This window comes from Coenobita brevimanus, chromosome 70, assembly GCF_032717465.1.
Source record: "Coenobita brevimanus isolate Jiangsu-jjx chromosome 70, ASM3271746v2, whole genome shotgun sequence".
Taxonomy (NCBI): Eukaryota; Metazoa; Arthropoda; class Malacostraca; order Decapoda; family Coenobitidae; genus Coenobita; species Coenobita brevimanus.
The window spans coordinates 36,616,226-36,643,838 of NC_137023.1; the positions used below are offsets into that span (position 1 = coordinate 36,616,226).

At 41.8% G+C, this 27,613-nt stretch overlaps 1 protein-coding gene across 2 annotated transcripts; it reads right to left on the minus strand.

Annotated features, from left to right (window-relative positions):
* Positions 1–2,116: 2,116 nt before the first annotated feature.
* Positions 2,117–26,344, minus strand: MED7 (mediator complex subunit 7). 2 transcript variants are annotated; one of them, XM_080277632.1, is made up of 4 exons: positions 26,324–26,344; positions 15,515–15,719; positions 5,888–6,145; positions 2,117–3,212 (listed from the first exon to the last, which is right to left on the minus strand). In XM_080277632.1, exons 2-4 carry the CDS (start codon positions 15,707–15,709, stop codon positions 2,997–2,999), a joined length of 669 nt encoding a protein of 222 aa, XP_080133758.1. In that variant the 5' UTR covers positions 15,710–15,719; positions 26,324–26,344; the 3' UTR covers positions 2,117–2,996. The 2 variants fall into 2 exon arrangements, with proteins under 2 accessions (XP_080133758.1, XP_080133757.1); XM_080277631.1 differs by having other exon boundaries at positions 26,224–26,344.
* Positions 26,345–27,613: the final 1,269 nt, after the last annotated feature.

The following is a 27,613-nucleotide window of genomic DNA, read 5'->3' on the forward strand; positions in this document are numbered from 1 at the left end:
ATCAGTAGATTGCAGAAATTACATAAAATTTGCAGCAGCAGCCATCAAAAGTGACGCTTTTCTGATGCCTCATGTAATATGCACCACCGTGTGTCTTAGTCAACCATGGCAATTACTAAACCAATTATATTCAAGCATAGCACTTACTATAAACCAATCACAGCCCTTCCTTCCCATGCCAAGCATGAAGGTTGTTAGTGTTTGCTGGTAACCAGTCTGATGTAGGTTTGGGGACCCATAAGTAATTTTTCCCATAAGATTAGTTACTTCTAAATCGTGATATTCTCAAATCGCGGCATGTGCTCAGTCTCATAAGACTGCGATTTAGGAGATTCCACTGCACTGTACTGTAAATATAAATACAGTACAGTATTCAATATCTACTGACAACATAAAGAGGATTATACTATTTACAGTTCTTACAAAAATGCTACAGATTAGCAGCTTTTACTCTGAACAAGCACTAAATACACAACTAAAGATAAAGACTCCAATCATTCATCTGTATTAAAAAGGGGGGGGGGGGGGGGTTACTGAAGATATGTTAAGGGAAACACAATCTAATGATGAACACAAACTGCCAAAAATTTGTGGAGCATTTCCATGATGAAAGTTAACTTCGTTCAATTTGGTTACATATTTTCCACTTCATTCTTGCTTTTCCAGATGCGTTCTTTCAGCTGCAGACATTAGACTGGAGCAGTTCCATACAGCCTTAGTTGACTCTCACAACTACAGCAGATCCTTCCTAAGTTGCATACAACTATGCAAAAGTGGCAAGAAAAAATCAATAAAATGTTGCTAGATTGAAGGGATTGACAGGATGTGAGTTCTCATGGCTAACAAGAGGATCATTATAACACTACTATCTCTTGACACATTGGGCCTACTCTCTGTTAGGCCATCTGATGCCACAAAGCCCTCAGGCAGTTACAAATTGCTGCAATGGATAAAAAAAAGTGGACTTTGGTGTATGCAACAGAAAGATGGATGATTCCCAGGTTCATCCATATTTATAAAAATTTCAGATTCATTTACTGCCAAAAAAAGTTATGTCACATAATGGATAATGATACAACCAAGAGCAAAGCAGTATCCTTAACACCAACTCTACAAAATATCAGAGATCTCTGACAATGACTGAAACTCTGCCCTTTGTTCACTTTTTTATGTGGCACTGAGGAGCTGACTGGCCTCCAACTTCCACATATGAGTAAAACTAGTTTGCAAGGACTAGGAACAAGTTACACAGAGCTAGCAGAACTTCAGACATGATACAAGAGCTAGTTGTCCTAAAGCCAGCATTTGCACTTAGCAATTTGCTGTGTGTAAGGGCACTCTCATAGGACTACACTCACTCCATGCAAGACTAGTTGCATTCTTCTGGGCTTGTACTTCACAGTGTACAATAAACAGGAAAAAGTATCCCATTAATAAGGAGGCAGGAAAGAGTTAAATTTATGACAATATATGAGCAGGGATGAAACGAGGGATTGCCGTAGAGTTCTGATAAATGTGAAAATTTTTTGCCTGGCCATTCTGGATGAAAAATAAGATATGGTATCATGCAGCAGAGAGAGTAGAGACAAAATGCAGAGATTCAGAAAAAAAGATGAGGCAGACTCATGATGAGATAGAGAACCTTGGCTTAGGAATATTCAAAGTGGGATTAAGGAATGATGAACTGTGAGTAGGTCAAAAGTGTGTGGTTATGTCATCACCATCCAACATGAAACATGAGATATGAAACTAGATAGCTGGAACACAGATTAAGCAATTAACAACTCTTCATAAAATTCATGCAAGCTGCCCTTTTGGTAGCTTTCATGAAAAATGTAGTTACAAAAACTCTCACAATGCATCTTATATAAAAAAGAAGTTTACATACTTATATAAGTGGGTATACTGTATATTATAAACTCAAAGCACTTTTGCTGCAAACTCTGCAACCATACCACAGCTGTCATCATATTATTGCAAATTTCCAGCATTCAGTACCCTCCATAAGCCTAAGAAACTTCTTGTCTTACCCATACTGTACAGGTACAGTACTGCACTACCTAACCATGACAGATTTTTTAAAACTATATATCTGTAACAAATGAATCCTGTAAACAGTTGTGGATAAATATTTATTTTTTTAGAATATTAGATACAAAATCTGAATATGTTCTACCTCAAATAGTACACAACAAATACTGGTGTTACATGCCACTAAATGATTAGGTTTGTATTTGTTATTTGCAAGTATAATAAGCTACAACTGTTGTAGAAGCTTTTTGTAGCATAAATCTTTTGGGACATACCAATACTGATTACACTCTTTAAAAAGTTGCTGCCCTTTAACATCAGCTGTACAACAGTGAATATGACAGCATTACTTTGCTCACAGAATAACAGTACTTCCTGTATAACTTAAAGCAAATAAGTTTAATCTTTATTACTGTGTACAGGTATTCTGAAATTTTGCAACAGTTAATACATACATTCATTATTCCGGCATGGAGAGATAGTACTGTACTGTATGATACCTCACTTGTACAATGCATACAAAATATAGCTATGAATATCACACTCATATTTACTGCAATATAGTCAAGCTTGGTGGGTCCTCAAGGCACCAATGTCCATGGTATGTGTGTAAACTGCCATCTGGCCTTGACGTCAGTGCGGTGCATCAACATATTGCAAAATATATCACTGGTCTAGGTGTCCTTTCATTTATGACAAAGCATAAATACTTCCTTGATATTACTGCAAAGTGATTCTGTTCAGTAAATGACATGAGATGCCATGAACAGTCCTTTTATTTCCTTATAACTATCTGTGCCCTATTAACTGGAACATTACTACAATAACATCAGATAAACATTTTCTTTCATTTTTAAAACATTCTTGCCCAATATGGACATAGTAATCAGAGGACATGCTATAAACACTCTCTCAGTCACCACATAAATAACTCTACCTTGTATAAAACCTAATCTCCTCTTGGTCTACAAGGCGTCAACAATATTGCACATGAGGCGATCAAGGGTAGAGCACTTGTCATCTGTAGTGGCAGCAGCATCGGCACGGGCACTCAACTGCAACTCCTCTGGTGATGGCACCAGTAAGGAGGAGTCCAAGTCAAGATTGTCTGGTAGAGAGGAAAGTGCCTCTCTAACTAGTCGACTCACTTCATCCTCCTGTCTTTCCAGCCGCTCCGCAACCTGGATCACACAAACCACACAATCATAATGAGATAAAGCAGTGGCAAAAAATTTACATCCTTTTGATCCATAAAGAGAGGACCACAGCCTCAATCCCTGCAATATGTGACACATTCAAAGGAAACAGTTAGTTCCATATTGCCCTATCAAACTTCCATATTATTTCCCATGATTTGCTGTGGCAGGGTGCTGTCATCCACAATGGTATATCAGTTCACTGCACGCGATGGCCCTGCAGGGGTGGGTGCTTGCCAGCGGTTGACTGGTCTGCTCTGTCAGACAGACTGGGGTTGGTCAAAAACAGCAACAACCCCCTTCTGAGCACTGCTGCCAAAGCTTTGACTACTATAGACCAGGATATTAAAAGGTAGGAGACCAACCCATGTCTATATTCATGTTAGTTTTACATGAACAGAAAATATCACCATCTGTGGTTGTCTTGTCTGGTTGAACTATTCTTACATGATCAGAAAACCTTGTCACCTGTGGCCATGTATCTGGGTGGTCTGTTCTGCTACTGCACACCCAGCTGTTTCAAGAAAACATTATTATCATCCAATCCCAATTTACATAAATTAAATTCTGTTAATGTGTGGGTAGTTAATATTCTTGCCATGTTTGCTGTCTAACTTAGTTTCTTAACTGTTGTCTAAATTGTCTTCTCTTCTTACATTACTTACCACCATTTTTTAAAAATTGCTTGTTGAGTTCCTGTACACTGGTTTTCATCATATTGTTTATAAAGGCTCCAACATACTAGAATGCATTGGACTTGGTCACCTAATGGCAGCTCTCCATGCTGCTCGATCTCTGGCAGCCTACCTATTCAGTCCCTTATCCCTAAGGTCACATTTTATGACCTCATGCCACATCTTTTTCAGTTAACTTCATGCAATCCTATCCTGGACATTCACATTCCTCACCTTCCACACCCAATTGTCATCCTTCATCCTCCACACCTGCCCAGAACATCTCAGTCAACCCCTCCTCAACACATTATAATTGTGGTCCAGTCCCATCCTTCCTCACAACTCTTCAATCATAATTCTAGCCCTCCCAGGCCTTGCATTCAAGGACACACTACACTGGTAATACTTTTGTATCCTTTTCCATGTGATACATTAAAACTGCAAATAAAGTGTAAACTTTTAAACATCTAGTCATACAGTACCATATATTTTAAGAAAGCAGTAATAATTTGTCAATAACAAGTGTACACTATGATCACAATGATTACAAAATGTATATTACAGAACAGTCATATATTTCAGTTATATATTCTATAATCTCATTTCTTACGGGGAAAATTAAGGGTCTACATTATGTAAGTCTTAAATGGTAATTATACAGTATAAATCAAATTTCTTTTAAGGAAAACTGAGGGTCAACTAATAAGTCCTGCTACTTTGTGGACCATTACAGTACATATGGCATACCGTATGTCCTACATCCAGTCGGGATGTTGGGTGGTGTGACTGGTTTGACCCAGTCCTGCCAGCATAGGTACTCACTTTCATCTGACTGACCCTGCTTAGTCTCCACCTTCCTCACAGTACAGCACTATCATATTCTTCCTCACAGGCCCATGCCTCAGCTTCCATTTGATTAAATTATTTCTTCTACATAGCTGAAAATGCTGCTAATATTTTTTAGTCACTTTGGTCTCTAAACTGACTGTAACGTCATGCAGAAGTGAGAAGTGTGAATGCTGAGGGAAGGGTTGTGAAAGGCAGACTGAAGAAGACCTGGGATGAGGTCAGACTGTGATCTCAGGGATGTGACTCTGAATAGGGAGGCTGCTAGAGATTGAGCAGCACTGACAGCAACCAATAGGTGACAAAGGCCGATGAAAGCAAACACGTTGGAGCCTTTATGGACAATATGATATGATATATGTGGTAGGTGGGGGCGCTCACCACCCACTCACTTGATGTAGTGCCGCTCTCAGGTGTCTACCTTTTCCTCCGTCCTTCTTTCCTTCTATCCTCTTCTGTCTTTCTTTCCTTCATTCTTTCCTTGTCCTTCTGTGTACGGGTGACTTTACACTACCTCTTCTGTCTTTCTTTCCTTCATTCTTTCCTCTTCCTTCAGCCTGTGGGTGACACTACACTGGGTGACAAGCCAAATGGTTTCCTGTACACCAAGAAACCATTTACTATGCTGGGTGGTAATCATATAACCAAATTATGGCACCTGGTGGTTTAGTGGGTAATTAAGGTGCTCCAATTAGATTGAGCTGGTGAGGGTTTATATCCATGGGGTGGTTGGGGCTTATTGCTCATGTAATGCCACTCAGGGATGAGTGAGGCTGGTCACCCTCATCTTAAATGTCAGGACCAATCTGCCCAGTCCCGGGATCCTACGCTCCTCATGCAGCATCGTAGGATTGGATGATGGATGGATGATACAATATGAAGCCAAAATACAATCTCTGAGCTATGTACTAATGCTGAAAAGGATTAAAGAGACCTGGTGAGTGATGGGAGAATTTCCTAGTAAAAATGAAAGTGCTCTGCTAGCGCCATGCTTCATCAATTTGAGTTTCAACTGTTACTGGGGTAAAAATAACAACGGTAAAAATATCCTTTTCTTTGCTGCTCACAAGTGAAGGGATAAATGCACAAAGGATGATGAAGCACAAATTAAGTAAATGCACAGCATGTACTGCCTCTGACCTGGTGACGTTGTCTCTTCTGCATCTCCAGCATGACGCGCACAGTTTCTCGTGCCTGGTGGGGCCGGAACTCATTGATGAGGTGGTGGATGTTGATGAAGAGGATGTTGATGTCCTCAATCTTGTCTGTGCGCTTGGTGGAGTCTGGACATTTGATTAGGATGTCTAACAGGTCTAGGAAGTTGACTAGAATGGAGTGGTTTAGTTTCTTCAGCTCCCGACGGTGGTCAAAATTTTGAGGATACAGCCGACGAATTGACTGCAAGGGAATTTTAAGTTTTAATAAAGTGCACTGAAACTAATGGAAAGAGATGTAACCATGTAAAGATTTTGTTTTTTTTTTCACAATGCAATAAGCAGCCACCAAAACAGAGAACTGTTTCTTTACAATCCAAACAGATGAAACTGATGAGAGATTTTTTTATTTATTTATTATTCATGAATGAATGGGGTTGCACCATGCGAGTGAAAGAACATAACTGGGGAGGGAGAGGTGCCAAGTTCTTTGAGCATCTGCCACAATGTCTTGGGAGCTACTAAGAGGCACAAGATGCAGGGATCCATCTGCAGAGAAAATGTTTCCACTGAATGCTGACATGCATTAACCTGTACAATCCCGCTGTCGGCATGGTGCCGACAGTACAAAACATCTCAATTAATCCCGCCTACATTATGGTGCAAACAGCTAAATTCAAGTGCTGTAGCGCTTCTCATACTGCTTCAATCTAGCTAATTTTTTGCTAAAGAGTAGCTTAACATACTGACAACACTGTGCCCAAGCAATTGTAGCAGTGTGTTTGGTTCTGAGTGAGTGTGCAACTGTCCATCATAGCGTCAGAATGTTGCGAAAACCACGCCACTTTTCCGCCTCACTGGGCTAGAGGAGGTTGCTGAAATGGTCATATGGACCCTTCTGTCCCTACATTTAGTGATTCTTCAGAAGAGGAAGGCCTGGGTGACTCTTCTGGGGAGGAATATGAGCCAGAGGAGGAGGATATTGAGAATGGGGAATCCCCCATTCTCCTTGCCTGTTCTCTCTCATCCCTCCCACCTGGGTGGGAAAATGTTGCTTGCGGCTAGCGAAACTGGGCTAAAAAACATGACGGATGGCCATCCTGCTCTTATTTCTCCTATAAGGAGTACTTGTTTTTGCTTTTCCTTGATTTATATGTCCTTTTGAATTGTTTTATGCAATAATTTTTTTTTCCATTTTTGGTCCAAGATTGGGTGGGTATGAAATTGCAAAAATGCCTGGGATGGTACGGGTTAACTAAGCCTCCCAATTTCAATTCTGAAACCAACTGATGTGGCTAAACATTTTATGACTAATAGTTTTTCACATACAAAGACTCCTGAACAGTTTCTGTAGGTTATGACAATTATCGTATTTACATCTGCACAGAAAATGTTTCCACTGAATAATGAAATGCATTAACTAGGTCTGCCAATTTCAACCCTGGAAATGATAAGGCTGAACATCTTACGATAGTAATAAGTTTTTCAAATACAGAGACTCCTGAATAGTCTCTGTAGGTGATGATTGTTATTTAGGGATGAATATGCTTAAAATATTAAACAGTACTGGTAAACAACGGTTACTTTGGACTTTTTATTTCTCTCTCTCCCTTTTTTTTTTTTTTTTTTCTTTTTTTTTTGGTTACCATATACCAGACTGAGCCAGATTTGTGGGGAAAAAAAAAAAAAAAAAACTGCAAGGCTTCCGATGTCCCCTCCATTATCTGAGAGAGGTTTAATTGTTCTATGCTGTCAAATCCACAAGAATTTATCTATCTACACACACACACACACACACACACACACAGGCACACACGCACGCACGCGCACACCAGCAAGGTTAGATTTACTGTTCACCAAAGAACTCGATGTAATAGAATCATTGAAATATCTCTGTCCTTTAGGAAAAAGTGATCATGTGGTAATTGAGTTCCACATGTTAATAGGGAACGTCGAGCCAAGAGACGAGCTTCATAGACAGGGAAGATACAACTTTGGGAAAGCAAATTTTACAGGATTGAGAAACTTTTTTGAAAATGCGGATTGGAGAAAATTCAGAGAAACAAGAGAGATACAGAGGAAGTGGGATATCTTTCTAGACCTCTATAATTTGGATGTGGAAAAATTTGTACCAAGAGTAAGAGGGAAAGAAAACAGGAAAAAGGAGTGGTTTAATAGAAGGTGTATGACAGCAAAAAAAGAGAGAGATAAGGCGTGGAACACTTGGAGAAAGAGAGGTAACAACAGAACAAAGGAAGAATATAAAAGAACAAGAAATGAATACACAAGAATACGTAGAGAAGAAGAAAGGAATTTTGAAAAAGGTATAATAGACAAATGCAAGGATGAACCCAAACTGTTTTATAGATTTGTTAATGGCAAACTGAAACAAAAGGAAGGAATCACCAAATTGAAAGTAGAAGGAGAGGTCTTTAAGGATGCGGCAATGCAAGCAGAAATAATGAACAAATGTTTCCAGTCAGTTTTCACTAAAGAAAAGGAGCTTGTGGAAAGGGAAGGAGTGATTAGAAATGTTCCGGTGATAAAAGATATAAAAGTGGAGGTACAGGAAGTGTATAAATTACTGGAAACTCGAGATGTAAGGAAAGCCCCAGGACCTGATGGAATTTCTAACTGGGTACTGAAGGAATGCAGAGAACAACTGGCGGATAAAATTCACAGTTTAATCGTATGCTCACTGGAAGAGGGGAAAGTGCCACAAGAATGGAAGAGGGCAAATGTGGTACCAATTTACAAGGGAGGAAACAGGGAAGAACCCCTGAATTATAGACCAGTGTCTCTAACCAGCATGGTCGCAAAATAGTGTGAGGGAATCCTGAAAGACAGATGGATAAAATATCTGGAAGAGATGAATATTTTGGCTGAATGTCATTTTGGATTCAGAAGTGGAAGGTCATGTGTTTCTAACTTGTTGAGCTTTTACTCAAGAGCGATTGACGTGGTACAGGAGAGAGATGGTTGGGTGGATTGTGTGTATTTAGACTCAGAGAAGGCCTTTGACAAGGTACCTCATAAGAGACTAATGTGGAAACTAGAATATATAGGAGGACTGAAGGGGAAACTTCTGGAATGGATGACTTTTTGAGAGACAGACAAATGAGGACAGTAATAAAGGATAGGATGTCTGGATGGAGGGAAGTAACAAGTGGTGTCCCACAGGGCTCGGTGTTGGCGCCAGTAATGTTCCTGATTTACGTAAATGATATGGTAGATGGAGTGAACAGTTATGCAAGTCTGTTTGCTGATGATGTAAAGATCTTGAGGAAGGTAGAGGTCGAGGAGGATTGTAAAATACTGCAGGAGGATTTGGATAGGATACGCAATTGGAGTCGGACGTGGGAAATGAAATTTAATGTAAAGATCTATCTATCTATCTATCTATAGCCCGACGCCCTAATCCCGCAAAGGGTGGCCGCAGACAAAACGCCTCCAAGTCACTCTGTCACCCACCATTTGACTCCCCTCCCCCCAACTCACCCCCCCCTCCCTCATATACCTCTCAACTCCATCCCTCCACCTCATCCTCGGTCTACCCCTCCCTCTCCCTCCCTCCACCTCACCTACATACACCCTCTTAGTCAGTCTTTCATTCTCCATTCTCTCCACATGTCCAAACCACCTCAGTGTATTTCTCCTAATCTTTTCAACCACATCCACATCTACCCCACAACGTTCCTTCACTTCTTCATTCGTCAACCTGTCCCTCCATGTCACTCCACATGCTCCTCTCAAGTAACTCATTTCCACTGCTCTCACTATTGACTTGTTCCCCTCTTGCAAGGTCCACGCCTCGCTTCCATACGTCAGGGTAGGGATCACAATACCATCATGCAGTGACTTCTTAACTTCCATACTCACCTCCCTATTTCTCATCACTGCTTTCAGTGTACCAACAACCTTTCTTCCCTGCTGTACCCTTTCACGTACTTCATTCCCCAAAGTTCCATCCTTACTCATCACACTACCCAAGTACTTGAATGCACTCACATTCTCCATATCCTCACCATCCAACCTCACTGCACACTCTGTGACTTCATTCCTCTCAAACACCATAACTTTACTTTTGTTTACATTAACTTTCAACTTCCTCCTCCTACACACTGTCCCAAATTCATTCACCAAACCTTGCAACTCCCATTCATCTTCACTCAACAATACTGTATCATCAGCAAACAGCAACACCGGAAGCTTCCAAATCTCACCCTCATTCATTAGGGCCACCCCCACATCCACTGCCCTACCTTGCACCTCCTTTACAACCCCATCCATATATATATTAAACAGCCATGGAGACATCACACACCCCTGTTTCAGTCCCACATTGAGATCAAAGAACTCACTCAGCTCACCATCCACTCGCACAGTAGCCCTAGCTCCCTTGTACATACTCTTCACAGCACTCAACAATTTCCCCTCCACTCCATATATTCTTAATACCTTCCACATACCTTGCCTATCTATTCTGTCATAAGCTTTCTCCAAGTCCATGAAGGCAGCATACACTTTCCTTCCCTTCTCTAGATACTTCTCCACTAAACATCTTAGAACAAATATCTGATCTACACACTCTTTTCCCTTCCTAAATCCCCCTTGTTCTTCTCCAACTAGCTCCTCTGTCATATGCCTAACCCTATCAATGAGTATTCTACCATATATTTTACCAGTCACACTAAGAAGGCAAATACCCCTATGGTTACCACATACTTCTCTCTCCCCTTTTCCTTTGTACAGAGGAACAATTATACCCGATTTCCAGTTCTCTGGAACCCTTCCCTCTTCCCAAGCCAATCTACACAACTTCCATATCCACTCCACAACAATCTCACCCCCATACCTAAGCATTTCACCACACACTCCATCAATTCCTGGGGCCTTTCCCAGCTTAATCTTCTTCATCGCTTCCACTACTTCCGACATACTGATCTCTTCCTCCCTCCTCTCATCTCTTCTTCTCCTAGCCATTCCCCAACCACTTATACTCGCACTGCTCTCACTCTCTACATTCAACAAATCCTCAAAGTGCTCCTTCCATCTCCTCAATTTCTCTCTCTTCTCCACCAACAATCTATTATTCATATCTTTCACTCCCCTACTACTTCCCCTTTCACACTGCCTTACTTTCTTTACCTCCTTCCAAAACAATTTCTTACTCTCCCTCCATTTCACACTCAGATTCCTCCCAAACTCTTCATCCACTTTCTTCTTACTCTCCTTCACCAGTCTCTTAACCTCCCTTCTCCTGCTCACATATACCTCTCTCTTCTCTCTCTCATCTTCTCCCCTACCTCTACTCGCCAACCATTCACCATATGCCTTCTTCTTTTGTTCCACAGCTCGTTTCACCTCATCATTCCACCATGCTGTCCCTTGCACACCCTTGCATCTCCTCCTCACTCCACAAACCGCCTCACATGCTGCGCTTATCTCTTCCATGAATATCTTACATACGTCTTCCACCCCTTCCATCTGCTCTAGCTCATACCTTCCCAATCTTTCTTCCACTATGCTCTTATACTCTGTCCTTTTCTCACTATCTTGCAATTTCTCCACTCTTCTCACAAGAGCTGCTTCCTCCTGTCTTCCCCTTCGTCTCCTCACCACTTTCTTTGCAGCTCTACCTTGGCCATCACTAAGTGATGGTCCGAGACTCCATTCCCCCACCCTCTCCACACCCTTGCATCCAACACTTGTCTTCTCATTCGCTCATCCACACACACGTAGTCTATCATTGCCTTTCGTTCAACAAGTTCACCATCCATCCTCCTCATTACTCTCCATGTATACCGGTGGATCATCTTATGACGAAAGTAGGTGTTGGCTATTGCCAACCCCTTACCAGCACAGATGTCCAACAAAGCACTACCATTCCCATCTACTTCAGCTGGCACACCCCACTGACCAACCACTCCATCCACTCGTACATTCCCAACTTTGCCATTCGTGTCTCCAATCAACAGCACTCTCTCGCTCCTCTCAAACTTGTCCATACATGCTTCTACTCTCGCCCAAAACTCATCTTTCACTCTTGCCACTCGATCCTCTGTTGGAGCATACACACATACAATCGCCCATGCTTGTATACCTAGAAAGAAATGTAAAATATTGGAAATGGGTAAAAGTACCAGGAGGCCATCACTGAATTATTTGTTGGGTAATGAATTAATCACAAAAAAGAGAGAAGAGAAAGATTTGGGAGTGCTGGTCCAAGATAGTTTGTCACCAGAAAAGCACAATAACAAGATAGTTGGAGAGACTTATAAACTCTTGACTAACATAAGAGTAGCATTTCATTATATGGATGAGGAGATGATGAAAAAATTTATAGTGGCCATGATCCGCCCCAGGTTAGAATATGCAGCGGTAGTGTGGTCCCCACACAAAAAGAAAGATATAAACAAGATTGAGAGAATACAAAGAACAGCAACCAAGATGGTCCCCAGTCTGACAGACCTGTCATACAGAGAGAGGCTGGAAAAACTGGATTTGCCTTCCTTAGAGGAAAGGAGAAAAAGGGGAGACTTGATTGCAGTGTTCAGGACCATGGTGGGAGTAGATAAAATTGACAAAGATCTGTTTGTATGGGATAAGACAGCAACAAGAGGACACGGAATGAAATTGAAAAAGTCAAGCTGCTTGAAGGATATAAAAAAATATAGCTTTCTTTACAGAAGTATAGACTTATGGAATAGCCTGGACAAAGAGATCGTCCAGTCTAAAAACTTAAATGAGTTTAAAGCTAAATCTGACTTATTGAGAAACAGCGACGGAAACCCACGAGCATAGTATCACAATTAGGTATATTAGGTAAATACTTAAATATTTGGAACGACTTAGACAAAGAGGTGGTGCATGTGAAAAACATTCATGTGTGTAAAGATAGACTTGATAAATGTGGATATGGAGACAGGACAACACGAGCATTGCTCAATTCCTGTATACTACAAATAGGTAAATACAAATAGGTAAATACACACACACACACACACACACACACACACACACACACACACACACGTGTATATAATGTATATAAATATACATAAATATATAGGATCAAAGAAATGGCAGATGAATACAGGACCAAAGTAGAGGAGTTGGAATCAGTGAATTGGAATGAAATGGATCTAGACAGCTTGTGGAATGCACATAGGGACTGCTTAGTTTGGAATGCTAAAGCGGTGTGTGGTGAGGCAAGAGTAACAACCAGGAAGAAAGGTATGGCATGGGGGGATGAAGAGGTTAAGAAAGCAGTCGAGGAAAAGAGGAAGAATGGCAAGAGTGATTATGATAGGGGTTCAACTGATATAAGAACTGAATATACTAAGAGCCAGAAACACATAAAGAGGCCAGTGAAGAGGAAAAAGGAGGAGGTAAATGATGCTCTAGGAAGAAAAATGAATGCAAATTACTCTGAAAATAGGAAGTTATCCTGGAAAGAGGTGTGGAAATGTAGAAGTGACAGCAGAAAGATGTGAAACTGTGAAGGATGTAAGTGGTGGATTATTAACCCATGGGGATGAAATAAGGACCAGATGGAAAAAATATTTTGAGTCTGATGAATTTTAATGAAGAGCAAAGCGACTGTTAACATGATTGGTGGGGGTGTGCAGAGAAGGAATGCAGAGAGAGGAAATGTGACACTCGCACAGGTGAAGAACAGTGTAGTGGCTGAAAAATGGGAAGGTAGCTTGCGTTGATGAGGTGTATGCAGAGATGATTAAGTGTAGTGGACAGAGCAGAGAGAAGTGCTTGCTGGAGGTATGTAAGAAGGCATCGATGAGCAAAACTGTGCCAGCAGAGTGGAAAATGGCTGTGATTGTACCCCTGTACAAAAATAAAGGTGAGCGAAGTGAGTGCAAGAATTATTGTGGCATAAGTTGTATGGAAGGTATATGGAAAAATTATTATAAGGAAAGTAAGAGAGATATCAGAAGTCCTAGTGAGTGATGAACAGGGTGGCTTTAGGAGTGGCAGAAGATGTGTGGATCAAATACACTGTATTTGCTGTACGACAGATAGTGGAGAAGGCTTGAGAAGGTCTATAAGGTGTTTATGGCATTCGTGGATCTGGAAAAAGTATACGACAAAGCAGACAGAGAGGGATTGTGGAAGGCTCTGCGCATGTAGGGGGTAGATGGTAAGCTGCAAGGTGCTGTCAAGTTTTTATGATAGTAGAGGCATGTGTAAGGGTAAATGAGCAACTAAATGAATGTTTCACGATCCATGTGGGCATGTGACAAGGTATTGTGATGCCTCCATGGTTGTTCCAAATATAAATACAGTAGATGGAGTGATGAGAGAAGTAAAAAAAAAATGAGTAGCCTAATAAAGAAAGGAAAGGCATTTGTAATGAATGGTGATGGATGGAATATCTCAAATTTGTTCTGGGCTGATGATGCAGCACTACCTGCAAATACTGGACTTGGTAGTCTAGTGCAGAGCTTTGCTGATGGCTATGAGTGTCATGCCTTGAGAATATATGTAGAAGAGAGTAAAGTGATGATAATCGAGAGAGAAAGTGACTCCCAGTGTGATGTTACAGTGAATGGAGAGAGACTGGAATTGGTGAGGGAGTCCAAATACCTGGGTACAGTGATATAAAAGAAAGGTGAATGTGCAAAAGAAGTGAAAAGTAGAGAGACACAAGGAAGGAAAGTAGCTGGTGCTATGGAGGCCTTGATAAGAAACAGAGGCTCGAGTGTTGCAGCTGTGCAAGGCTTACATGAAGGAGTTGTTAGTGCCAACTTTAACATATGGATGTGAGACTGGTGTAGCATGAATATGAAAAGTAAAGAGTGAGAGCAGTGGGGATAAGACTGCTGAGTAATGTATGCGGAGTACAGGGAGTGGACAGGATACGGTACGGAATAATGTGATTCGTGAAAGATGTGGAGTGAGGAAGTCTGTGGACACCAGAATCAAAGAGAGTGTACAGAGATGGTATGGTCATGTGGAGAGAATGGATAACAATAGTGGTGAAAAAGGTGTATCTGTGCAAATCTGAAGGAGGGAGAAGGCGAGGTAGGCCAAGGAGAAGGTGGAGGGATATGGTGGATGAGTGTATGAGGAAGAGAGGTATGAAAGTTGGTGAGGCTGGGGGACTGACAAGAGATCGAGCTGCCTGGATGCATGTTGCGAGATGAAGTGCAGGATCAGGGATTTGGCACCCCATTCTAACACGACAGTGTCTGGATTGACTCTATTGGATATGTTTATGTGAAGCTGCAGAATGTGGTGAAAGTTCTTGGCCTATCAGATAGAGCCAGGATTCTGGGGGCTTGAATGATGAGTGAATGGAAGTGTGGCCCATTAGACTGGGCAAACTTGGGCTGTCTGGACGTTGCTACCGGTACTCCTCACCGTACCCTAGGGTGGGAAAGGAGGTCCGGATAATGATGATGATGATGATATACCGGTGTGTGTGTGTGTGTGTATATATAAACACTGTATATATATATATATATATATATATATATACACTGTACCATATATACACTGTACAGTATATACAGTACACAGTATTTGCAGGTTTGGCTAAAGGAAAACCATTTAAAACTACTGTAGGCTAATCACAACAAAATTTCACACCAACCTGTGACTCAAGTGGTCTAATAATTGCATCATCAGCATTGAATGGAACTCCAAACATGGTGTACTCATTGTGTATTGGGAGTGGAGGCTTGGGTGCACGGCCTCGTCTGATGTTGTCGTCTGTATAGAGGTTGATGTATTGTGTGGGCGGCAGCGGCCATGTGGAGGTGGGTGAAGTCTCCGCTGGTAGAGCCATCCTACCTGACCTGCAACATCATCACTTATAACACGATCATGATCATCATCGAAACCACCGTAATCATCCTGACCTCTTTGCCCACTCAAAGATGAGGTTCAGAAAGTACGTAAAAAAAACATGAAAGAAAGACATAATCAATAGTATCAGTGTCATATAAATGCACTAAACTGTGAATGAACCTTTCCATTTATATATTCTGGAAAATTTTCTGTAATGCAACAGAACTAATGAAACCGGAAAAACAATTCTTACTTGTTGAAAGTAGCTACGTTTAGAATAATTATGGAATTCTTCTAGAAAAAATGTAGAAAAATAACCAAAGGTTCTGCTTAACCCTTTAACCGCGGGTGTCATTCCAGAATGACATCGACAAAACTGGACCAAACCGCGGGTGTCATTCTGGAATGTTCGTGAATATTTTGAACACCGCGCGTTTTTCCTGTGCGCAAATTGTCTCACGCAAGAGTAGCTGTCGAGTTCTTTCACGCCAGCCATCCCACACCTCCCTCCTCCCACCCCGAGGGGGCCCCCCCCACCCCTGCCCTGACACGCATCAGTCAGTATCTGTCCAGCTCTGTGCGTGATAATGGCGCTCTGTCCCGACTCATTGTCGCTCGCTTCCTCCTCGCAAATGATTAGTGCTAGTGTGCCTTCGACCTCTACACCGAGGAAGGAACTGCTGACGGAGAGGCAGAAGGGGTTGAGCACTCCAGAAATTAGAACAGAGCTGGACAAAACTGTAAGTACAACTCTGGATTGTGGCAGTGAGAGTGATACACTTACAGCAAGTAGTGACGATTTTGCAGTGATTGGTGGTGAACCCTTTAGCACTGACAGTGACAGTGATGAAAGTGAGCATGTAGTTTCCCCCCCACCACCCCCAACTTACTCTGGGAAAGGGAAGGCGCCTATGGGGAAAATTGGTGTTGCACGTGGGAAGGGAGTAAAGTGCAGACTTACGTCTCCTACACCAGGCCCTAGCAAGCATTTCCCACCACTTTCCTGTTCCCCTAGCCCTATTGCCCTCACATCATCTTCATCTTCTGCCGTGCCCTCTCCTCAGTCTACATCATCTGAGGAATATGAATTCCCAGAGCCTGCACAGCGAGGGAAGGCAGGCCGTGCAGGCAGGGTAAGCAGGGCAGGCCGGCCTAGAACAAAGGGGATGCGTGGCAGTTGGAGGGCAAAGCTGGGTGATAAGTGAGGTGATAAGCGGGGAAGAAAGGGTCAAATTTCACCACGCACCAGGTCAGTAACCCCCCCGCCTGCCCCCCGCTCAGCTCCCTCACCCTCGCCACCCCCCCACTCACCCCCCTCCCGCTCGCCTCCTGCCTCACCTCCTGCCTCACCCATTGCCTCCACCTCAGTTCCTTTCCTCGGGGAAACGAGTGCAATGCGACCTGCCACTTCCACTGAACCACGCACAGGGAAAGTTGATGCATTTGTTTGGTCTGATGGTGCAGATTTTCAGCCACACAATCCGCAGTTTGATATGACAAATGCTGGAATACAGCCTGCCTTTCCATGCAACGAAGGAGATGATTTTGTTGACTACTTCCTGGCCTTCATGGATGACGAAATCATGCAGTATGTCAGCGATGAGATCAATAGGTATGCAGCTCAGTGTGCAGCAGAAGGGCTGGGACCTATTGGCTCACCAAAGCAAGTGTTTTGGTTGCCTGTCGGGATCAGAGAGCTGTATGTGTTCTTTGCACTGATGTTCTTGATGCCCCATATCAAGAGACATGAGTTGGAGGAGTACTGGCTCGTGGATGACATTACTTCTATCCCAACATTCGGGAAGTATATGTCACGGGATCGGTTCCGACAGCTGCTAGGATACCTGCACTTCGCTGACAATGGAAACCCGTCCCAAACTGACCCTTTGTGGAAAGTGAGGGATTTTCTCAACAGGATTAGGGATCGATTTATGCGATTTTTCCGTCCTATGCAGAAAGTCGTCATAGATGAATCCCTGGTATTGTTCAGAGGACGTCTCAAATTCATGCAGTACATCCCCAGCAAATGCCACCGCTTTGGGATAAAGTTCTTTGTGCTGTGTGACTGTGAGACGGGGTATATCCTTGATTTCGTGATCTACTCTGCAAGCACAATGGACGTGAACAGGAAAGACCCCCTTGGCTTCTCTGGCTCCATTGTAAAAGTGCTGATAGAGAGGTATTTTGGTGGGAATCATGTGCTGTACACAGACAATTATTACACAGCACCGAAACTCTCCAAATACCTGGCTGAACACGGCATTGGCACTGTTGGCACTGTACGGAGCTATAGGAAAGAGTGGCCAAGTTTCCCAGAAGCATCATCCTCATCCAAGGGAGATGTGCACCTGAAGAAGTCAGACAAGCTTCTGGCGATCAGGTGGCATGACAAGAAGGTCGTGAATATGATCAGCACCATCCACAAGGGGGAATTGCAGAGAACTGGGAAGGTCAGCTACAGGACGGGAGAGCCAATCATGAAGCCTGATGCCGTCATTGATTACAATGTGAACATGAGACTTGTTGATAAGTCTGATATGATGATTGGCAAAATAGACTGTCTCAGGAGAAACACCCGATGGTACAGGAAGGCTTGCCTGCACATGCTCGATATGTGCATGCTCGACGCCTTCATCCTCTACAAGACACAAGTCGGGGGCATAAGGCAACCATCCCTGAGACAGTTCTCCAAGACTGTCGTGCAGCAGCTGCTTGCACGATTTGGTCAGGTGACGGCATTGATCCCGAGGCGACACTCTGACACACAACCTGACCGTCTTGAGTGCCGCAGTTACATGAGCCGGCACCAGCTTGTGAAAATGCCTCTTACCGCAGGCGGCAGGTTGTCACAGGGCCACTGCAGAGTATGTCATAACACCACACGGAGGCCTCGGACGAGAAAAATGAGCACACACCAGTGCCAGGAATGCCAAGTCGCTCTCTGTGTGACTCCATGCTTTGCCGAGTACCACTCTCTGAGTAAATACTGAAAGTGACAGTGATATACAGTGATGCGACAGTAACGTGCTTTACCAATAATTGTATAATGGATAATGTAGTAATAGGGGATATTTTGCCTAGAAAAAAATGTAAATATTGGCCAGTATAATAAGTGATATTGTAATAAGAGAATCTGCGGCACTTGTGTAATTCTGTGATGCGACAGTGACGCAATATAGTAATAAGTGCAGTGTAAATATAATGTATATTGCCCAGATTATATGTAAAATAATATTAGAAGTTAGAAATAATGAAAACATCGCTGCTAACCAAACGTCAGTGAGCGGGTGATGCCGCAGTGAAGTGCGGGCAATTACAGTGCCTTTTACCTACCTCAGTGAACACAGAGTGGGTGTTTATCGTATGTGCAGTGTTCATATATGTTTATAGTACTATTATCAGAGAGTGGTTGGCATTTGGTACTGGTGTGTGGGGCGTAAAATAGTGATTTTACACCCCTCACTTCTAACGGCACTGCCCGTTCTGTGAAAGTCAACAAAGTCATGAAACCTACATCAATGGAAAGCTGAAGGTTAGTACTTTCTAATGGTACCTTATTTTTTTCTCTAGCTTTATTCTGTGCAGAGTTATTAAGGTTTAAAGGTTTGTTTACCTTTGGCTGAAACCACCGCGGGAGAGGACAGTCAGGTCAAAACAATGCCCGCAGTTAAAGGGTTAAACAATGTGCCTGTTCACACTCACTTCTTTAAAGGAAAAGACAAAAATAACGACAGAAGCAGAATAAAAGATAATAAGTAAATAAAAGATAATAAGGTCAGATCAGTGAAATGCCAAGCTTAGGTTCACAGGATGTGAAAGTTTGGGTTGAAAAATGTGACTTTCAGTTATGTTTGGTATGGATGATTTCTCAATTTCCTTTCCAGGGTGGCTCAGTGGCAGAACACTTGACCTGAGACCGTGAGGTCAAGAGTTCGTGCCCCGCCCAGGTAGCTGCCTTGCTGGGAGAGGTAGTGTTCTCCTGTCATTCTAGCAGGGCTACATGATGTAACTAGGTCTAGCTCGGGGAATTAATCCCTTTCCCTTCATATGGATGATAAGTTTAAAGGATGGCAAGTTAGGCTCAAAGGATGCCAAGGTTAAGTCTGAATAATGCAAAGGAGGCAAGTGATCTGTGAGTCTGCTACAAACTCATGTTCATATCTTCAACCTTACTTCATCATTCCTAATTTCCGAGAGCTTACATGAGCCAGCTCCCTATTCCACTGTACTCCTCTATAAAATGTGGTGGGCACAGGTAACTAAATATTACAGCCACATTTTGCACAGTCATGATAGGCAACTATCTCAATGATCTCAGTTGGAATTATAGCATACTGTATTAACAGTAACTAACAGGACTCAAGTAGTCAAGAAAATGTTGGCTATTTAGAAAGATACGAGCTGGTTTCATGGGTTTAGCATCGTAACCAGTCAGATACAGAGTCTAATTTATGAATCAGACTTTCCCTTTATTCTGGAGAATGACAGGATTGTGTCAAGTACTACTGCATATTTAAGAACAAAAACTAGAATGACAAAAAAATCCATCCATCCATCCAACATTGCCCCATGAGGAGCGTAGGAGCCTGCGGCTAGGCAGTTGGTCCTGACATTTAATATGAGAGTGACCAGCCTCACTCATCCCTGAGTGGCATTACATGAGCAATCAACCCCAACCATCCCTTGGATATAAACCTTCACCGGCTCAATCCGATTGGAGCGCAATAATTACCCACTAAACCACCAGGCGCCATAATTTGGTTATATGGTGACCACCCAACGTAGTAAATGGTTTCCTGGTGTACAGGAAACACAGAGAATAATTAATGATGCTTCTGTTACTGAAAAAAAAATACAGTACAGTAAAACCTCGATATAACGGACTTCAACAGACCGGAATTCGCTTTTATCAGAATCAAGAAGCTACAGGACTTAATTCCTATATATATCAACAGTGAGAGCAGTGGAAATGAGTTATTTAAGAGGAGCTTGTGGAGTCACATGGAGAGACAGGCTGACGAATGAGGATATAAAGAAGCGTTGTGGTGTGGATGTGGATGTGATAGGAAGTGTTATGAGGAACACACTGCGGTGGTTTGGCCACGTGGAGAGGATGGAGGGTGAAAGACTGACGAAGAGTGTATGTGAGTGAGGTGGAGGGGGGAAGAGGGAGGGGGAGGCCGAGGATGAGATGAAGGGATGGGGTGGAGAGGTATATGAGAGAGGGGGGTGTGAGTTGGGAGCAGGGCAGTGAAATGGCGAGGGACAGGGCGACGTGGAGGCGATTTGTTTGTAGCCACCCCAAACAAGACCGAGGCGTCTGGCAATAGATAGACAGATAGATAAATCGGAAAATGTCCGATAAAGCCAGAAGCAGTCCAGACTCCCTGACCACTTCAGCTATCTTCACTACAATAAAGTAAATAAAAGACATGTGTGAAGGTATAACACAGTACAGTACTGCAATGGTAGTGAAAACAGTTTGAAAACCATTCGTGCAATCCAGGCTAATGTCTGATATATCGGAAAAAGTCCGGATTAGCAGGGGAAAGTCCGGATGTCGCTTTTATCGGAATTTTGCTTTTTTCGGAATGGCTTGGGCCCCAATTAGTCTGATATAGTAAGGTCTTACTGTACTGTAAATCAAATATGAGCATCTCTTGGCAACAATGTTGATCTTCCTTAGACAGTAAACCCTCAATATAATGAACTAACTGGTACCAGACCCTTGACTTTAAAGATGAACATCATGCTCAGCAGTGTGCTGCAAGTCGACATCACGGATAGGGACAAACTCACCCCGCTGCTGCAAAAACCACTTGTACACAGCTTCATCCAGGTCCTCACGGGGTAGTTTCCTAGTTTTAAATATCTTCTCGTCTCTCTGCCCATGCTCCAGCTTGGCAAAAGCAGCATGAATCTTGTCTTTACTCAAGGATGTTATGGACAGTTGTCTTCTTAAGCTCGTATTTTGTCATCAGTTGGGAGTGAGACAGGCCATTCTTGCTATCCTCAATTCATAATAAGCTTCTCCTTTAAAGACAATATTTTCCTCTTGGCCTTGGTTGTCGGAGGAGAAGCACTTGAGGGTCGTGATTCCACAACTTCAGGCAGTAGAGGAACAGTAGTACAGTACAGTAATTGGTGAATTTGCGCAGTGATAGAGGAAGGTCCTCTCACGATGCTGGTCACCCACAGACTGATGCAGCGTTCTGCTGGCAGCAAGATGTGGAGATGCGCGGGTGTGTGTGCAGGGATGACTTGCTGGTCTGTGTTTCCTGCGTATCCATTCTTTTACTGAACAAAATTTGCTAAATGAACATAATGTTTGGCCAGCTCAAGGTGGTCATTAAAACTGAAATTCATAAAAAAGGGTTCCATAAATCAAGGGTTTACTGTACTCTGTTTGATTTTTCTATGTCATCACTGAAATGCTTTCTTTGTGTGATAATACAGAATGTGCAAGTATCAAGTGATTGCAGAATGAACTGATATGGTAAATTTCATAAATAAAGTAGTGCAAAGTTGATGCATTTGTAAAGTAGTACGGAAAATTACTACAGTACACTAATCAGTCAAACAGAAATTTGCCTGGAACTTCTCTGCACTTATGATTTCAGCATGTTGCCAAATGACTGCTCTCAGTTGAGATAACAATGTATTTCACCCATGGCTACAGAGCTCAAAACAGAGTCACAGTACAATGGATTACTCGAAAGGGAAAAACAGAAGGAAAGGTTAGTAGACAGAGGCAAGCAGGCAACAAACAAATTATGTCAAAAGTAAAGCTCTCATGGCTTGAAGCCTTGTCAGCAGCTGAAGGAATTCAACATTTCACTAACATTACCCAAACTACTTAAGAAATATTATTACTGACTTGAAAATTAGGTAAATGTACAGTTTAGCTTAAGCATTAGAAGATTTTATCAGTTCACATCTTACTGTTACAGTTTGTTTTCCATATTTTTCTTATTATTTTTATGGTGGTAAACGCCTACTCTGTGACAATTTTGGTTCCCTATTGTTTTCATCCACATTTTGTTTTCCTGACACACTTTGTTTCTTGAACATAGGCCTCATGGTGTACCATGCTTACTACAAGTTATGCAACTGTAACAAAATCCATTTGGTTTTCCATTTTGGCATGTTTGGCTTAGATACTATTGGTTATACTGATATTAGGTTAGACAGATTAGGTTAGGATGGGAGAGGTTAGATTATTTCTGGTTAGTCAGAATATACTGTACTGCTTTGTTAGGTTATGTTAATCTAGGATAAGAAAGGCTAGATTATGAATATGTAAGGTTAGAGTACAGGTAGCACAGTTCTAATACTGTAACAAATTTGTTCATTTGAGCAGTTTTTAGAAAGTCTGCCATTATTCTTGAGAAACAAGCACAACTGAATTGGAATAGACATTTCCATAAACAAGAAAAGAAAATAAGTAACAATCATTTACCACCAAACAAATGATTAGAAAAATCTAGACAACAACCACGGGAAAAAAGTTAACCAGTAAGGCAGGGTATTTCTGCTGCTTAAGCTAAACCATACCGGGTATGTTTACCAAAAATTATATTAACATTTGCTTAGAAAGAAATACCACATTCCAATCAATACTCACACAAAGTAATGTATGAGTAACAGAAATCATGATCTATTTGTGCCAAAAATACAGAGATCCATGGTAGCACCTATTATATTTTCAATTTATTCATCAGTTAGCCACTTTGCATCACTGTAAACCAATGCATAACTGTCTAATTAAAACAGGCATTTGTTTGTATAATCAATCATAAAAACTGAACTAAAATACAGATGACAAGTTTTCTCAGCTTCTACAATTGGCAGTGGAGCTGGGGGATTTTCTGCACAATAAGGTAAATCAACGTAAAAGGCTGAAAAATGTTAAACTGCCTCAGATGGATGGTGGAAAATGCAGTTTATGTCTGAATGATGTAATTTTTTTAGTACCATATTTACTGTGCTGCCAGTTTTGGAGATTTCCAGCAATCTCCAGGGATTCTTTACCAAATGGGTGTGCCGATTCCACCTATAACAAACTCATGATCTCGAGGTAAGTCTATCTATCTATCTATAGCCCGATGCCCTAATCCTGCAAAGGGTGGCCGCAGACAAAACGCCTCCAAGTCACTCTGTCACCCACCATTTGACTCCCCTCCCCCCAACTCACCCCCCCCTCCCTCATATACCTCTCAACTCCATCCCTCCACCTCATCCTCGGTCTACCCCTCCCTCTCCCTCCCTCCACCTCACCTACATACACCCTCTTAGTCAGTCTTTCATTCTCCATTCTCTCCACATGTCCAAACCACCTCAGTGTATTTCTCCTAATCTTTTCAACCACATCCACATCTACCCCACAACGTTCCTTCACTTCTTCATTCGTCACCCTGTCCCTCCATGTCACTCCACATGCTCCTCTCAAGTAACTCATTTCCACTGCTCTCACTCTTGACTTGTTCCCCTCTTGCAATGTCCACGCCTCGCTTCCATATGTCAGGGTAGGGATCACAATACCATCATGCAGTGACTTCTTAACTTCCATACTCACCTCCCTATTTCTCATCACTGCTTTCAGTGTACCAACAACCTTTCTTCCCTGCTGTACCCTTTCACGTACTTCATCCCCCAAAGTTCCATCCTTACTCATCACACTACCCAAGTACTTGAATGCACTCACATTCTCCATATCCTCACCATCCAACCTCACTGCACACTCTGTGACTTCATTCCTCTCAAACACCATAACTTTACTTTTGTTTACATTAACTTTCAGTTTCCTCCTCCTACACACTGTCCCAAATTCATTCACCAAACCTTGCAACTCCCATTCATCTTCACTCAACAATACTGTATCATCAGCAAACAGCAACACCGGAAGCTTCCAAATCTCACCCTCATTCATTAGGGCCACCCCCACATCCACTGCCCTACCTTGTACCTCCTTTACAACCCCATCCATATATATATTAAATAGCCATGGAGACATTACACACCCCTGTTTCAGTCCCACATTGAGATCAAAGAACTCACTCAGCTCACCATCCACTCGCACCGTAGCCCTAGCTCCCTCATACATACTCTTCACAGCACTCAACAATTTCCCCTCCACTCCATATATTCTTAATACCTTCCACATACCTTGCCTATCTATTCTGTCATAAGCTTTCTCCAAGTCCATGAAGGCAGCATACACTTTCTTTCCCTTCTCTAGATACTTCTCCACTAAACATCTTAGAACAAATATCTGATCTACACACCCTTTTCCCTTCCTAAATCCCCCTTGTTCTTCTCCAACTAGCTCCTCTGTCATATGCCTAACCCTATCAATGAGTATTCTACCATATATTTTACCAGTCACACTAAGAAGGCAAATACCCCTATGGTTACCACATACTTCTCTCTCCCCTTTTCCTTTGTACAGAGGAACAATTATACCTGATTTCCAGTCCTCTGGAACCCTTCCCTCTTCCCAAGCCAATCTACACAACTTCCATATCCACTCCACAACAATCGAGGTAAGTAATTTTGGAATATCCTGTATAAGCAACACAGATAATTAAATGTTCCACCATGACTGCAAGAAGTGATTGATAAATGACAAAATCTACCTATTTTGGGGTATTTTAGAAAGCAGCCAGGTCGCCCGTGGCAATGTTTACTGACAACCTCTCCAACTGGCCGCATTGTTTATCAACCACTGCTCCAACTAGATACGTCAATATATCGCGTCAAAATGATGGGAAACTTAACGATTTACCCAAACCAAGCCTAATCCAACCTAACATCACTTACATATGACAGCCAGCTTTCATATTAAAAAATGTGAATTAAGAACGTTTAATATAACCAACTACTGGCAAACGTCAGTGGAATATTTACGCATCCTAAACTCTCAGTTATCGCTTTCAGAGGTAAGCTTATAAAAATCCCCAGTGGGCTAGCTGTGGTAATCCAGGAAGTAACCTGTGAGACTCATTATAGTAAAAAATATGGAAAGGTGATGCCCATTTAGACTTAATTAATTTCCCTACATGTAGGAGTTGCAAAGGAAAACCAAAGTCAAATCAGGATAAATCGCACCAAAATGCATTAGAGAACAAACATGCAATTATAAAAACGTTAACCTATTTAATGCAGCAAGGAGCTTTCCTATATCCACAGCATAAAACCCAATTATTACCCTGAGTTTTATTTAGACACCACGGCCCCAATAATACTGATAAGGGATATTGCTTGCACACTAATTGGCCTGTCCACATTACCTCTAAATTTGCATTTATAAGGCTGAAACTTCTCTAATTGCCAATACAGTGATCCTGCTTTCTCTCTAAAATGTCTGAATAGGAACTCCATGCTTCAAATTCAGATTCAACTTGCAAAATGGGGGAAATGAAATGCAAAATATTACAAAAAATTTCTTGGAACTAGTCAGAAACAATATCCACGAGGTCAGTTCAGCTAAATATATCTTTCTCCCTCACTTACTAGTTGACGTCAACCTGTAACCATCATATCATCAACCTCCTTATCTCTACACCTTCAACACAGGCTTAGGTCTCAAGCTTTGGGAAGGTTTGCCACTCACACACGGAGATATTTGTTTGTGGACTAACAACTGTGCTAGTATAAAGTCACGAAATCAAAAGTGTTTGGTAAATGTAAATGAATTGAAGTTCTATTAAATACGCTTAAGAATTTCTGGCTACTTCACTATCCAGGAAAAATAATCAATTGATATTTTTTGTAATTTGTATAATAAACTTATTTTAAAAATTACACAAAATTATACATTTTGATGAAATATAGCCAAGAATTTTAGCTGTAAGAGAGAACTCAATCTTTATTATGAGGATCTGGATGCACGTTTTGTGTCGTCTATACTTCTGGCAAAAGTAATGGAATCCTGCCTTCATATATTTAAACATATACTTTTAACTGTAATATATGTGGAGAGTCAGTGTAGGAAAAATGTAAAAAGTGAAATTCTCTTCCAAGAAGTGCTCATTTTTGCTGGTTTTATAGTTTTAATGGATGTAAATAGAGGAATGTTTAGTGAGGTCTAGCTCGATCACTCTCGCCGGGCTTGGTCGCGACAAGTGGAGTGGAGGTGAAAATTGACACTCGGGGCAAAATATGAAACTTGTGTGATGATTCCACGCTCCCTGTCATGGTCGTTGTGACACCCGAGCAAGAGTAATCGGCCAGATAGTAAGTATTTTCATCGTTGTTGCTGCGTCTTGGACGATAGATAGATGTATCGCGTGACGGAGGGAACTGATAGACACGAGTGGCTATTGACTCGACTAATCAACAGGTTGTCGGTGATTGACAGCCACTGATTTACTAATCTGGGAAAACTTTCGAAGGTTCCATGATTCACTTGACAGGAGAATGACCTGATAACGTGGACTTGTTTTATGGGTGTGGCATTACTGTAGGGTTGAAATTATTGTTTACCAGACTAATTAGTATAACATTAACAAACATAGATCAATCTTTTGATGTAGAATAAGTTCTTGTGAAATCTTTGAAGGTTTAGTTTATGTTAGGTGAGAATACAGTACTCTGTCTTAGTGCCTACATGCTGTAGCCTAACAGATGCAGGAGTTTTTTTCCAAATGACATCATGGCACAGTATTACATAATCTGTGTGATGTTTCAAATGCTGTAGTCAGCTATAGGAGGTTCTTTGCTTTGTGGTGCTCATATTATTGTTCTCAGAGACAGTATCTCCCACTTGCCCTTCCTTTCAGTGTGTATACTGTGTAAGGTAGTACTTAGGGCAATTGTCATGGTAAAACAAGTAAAGTTCAGTAGTATGGGAACCACCATGTACTTCATGCCTGTTTAGAAAGTAGTGAGTTGATGGTAGAAT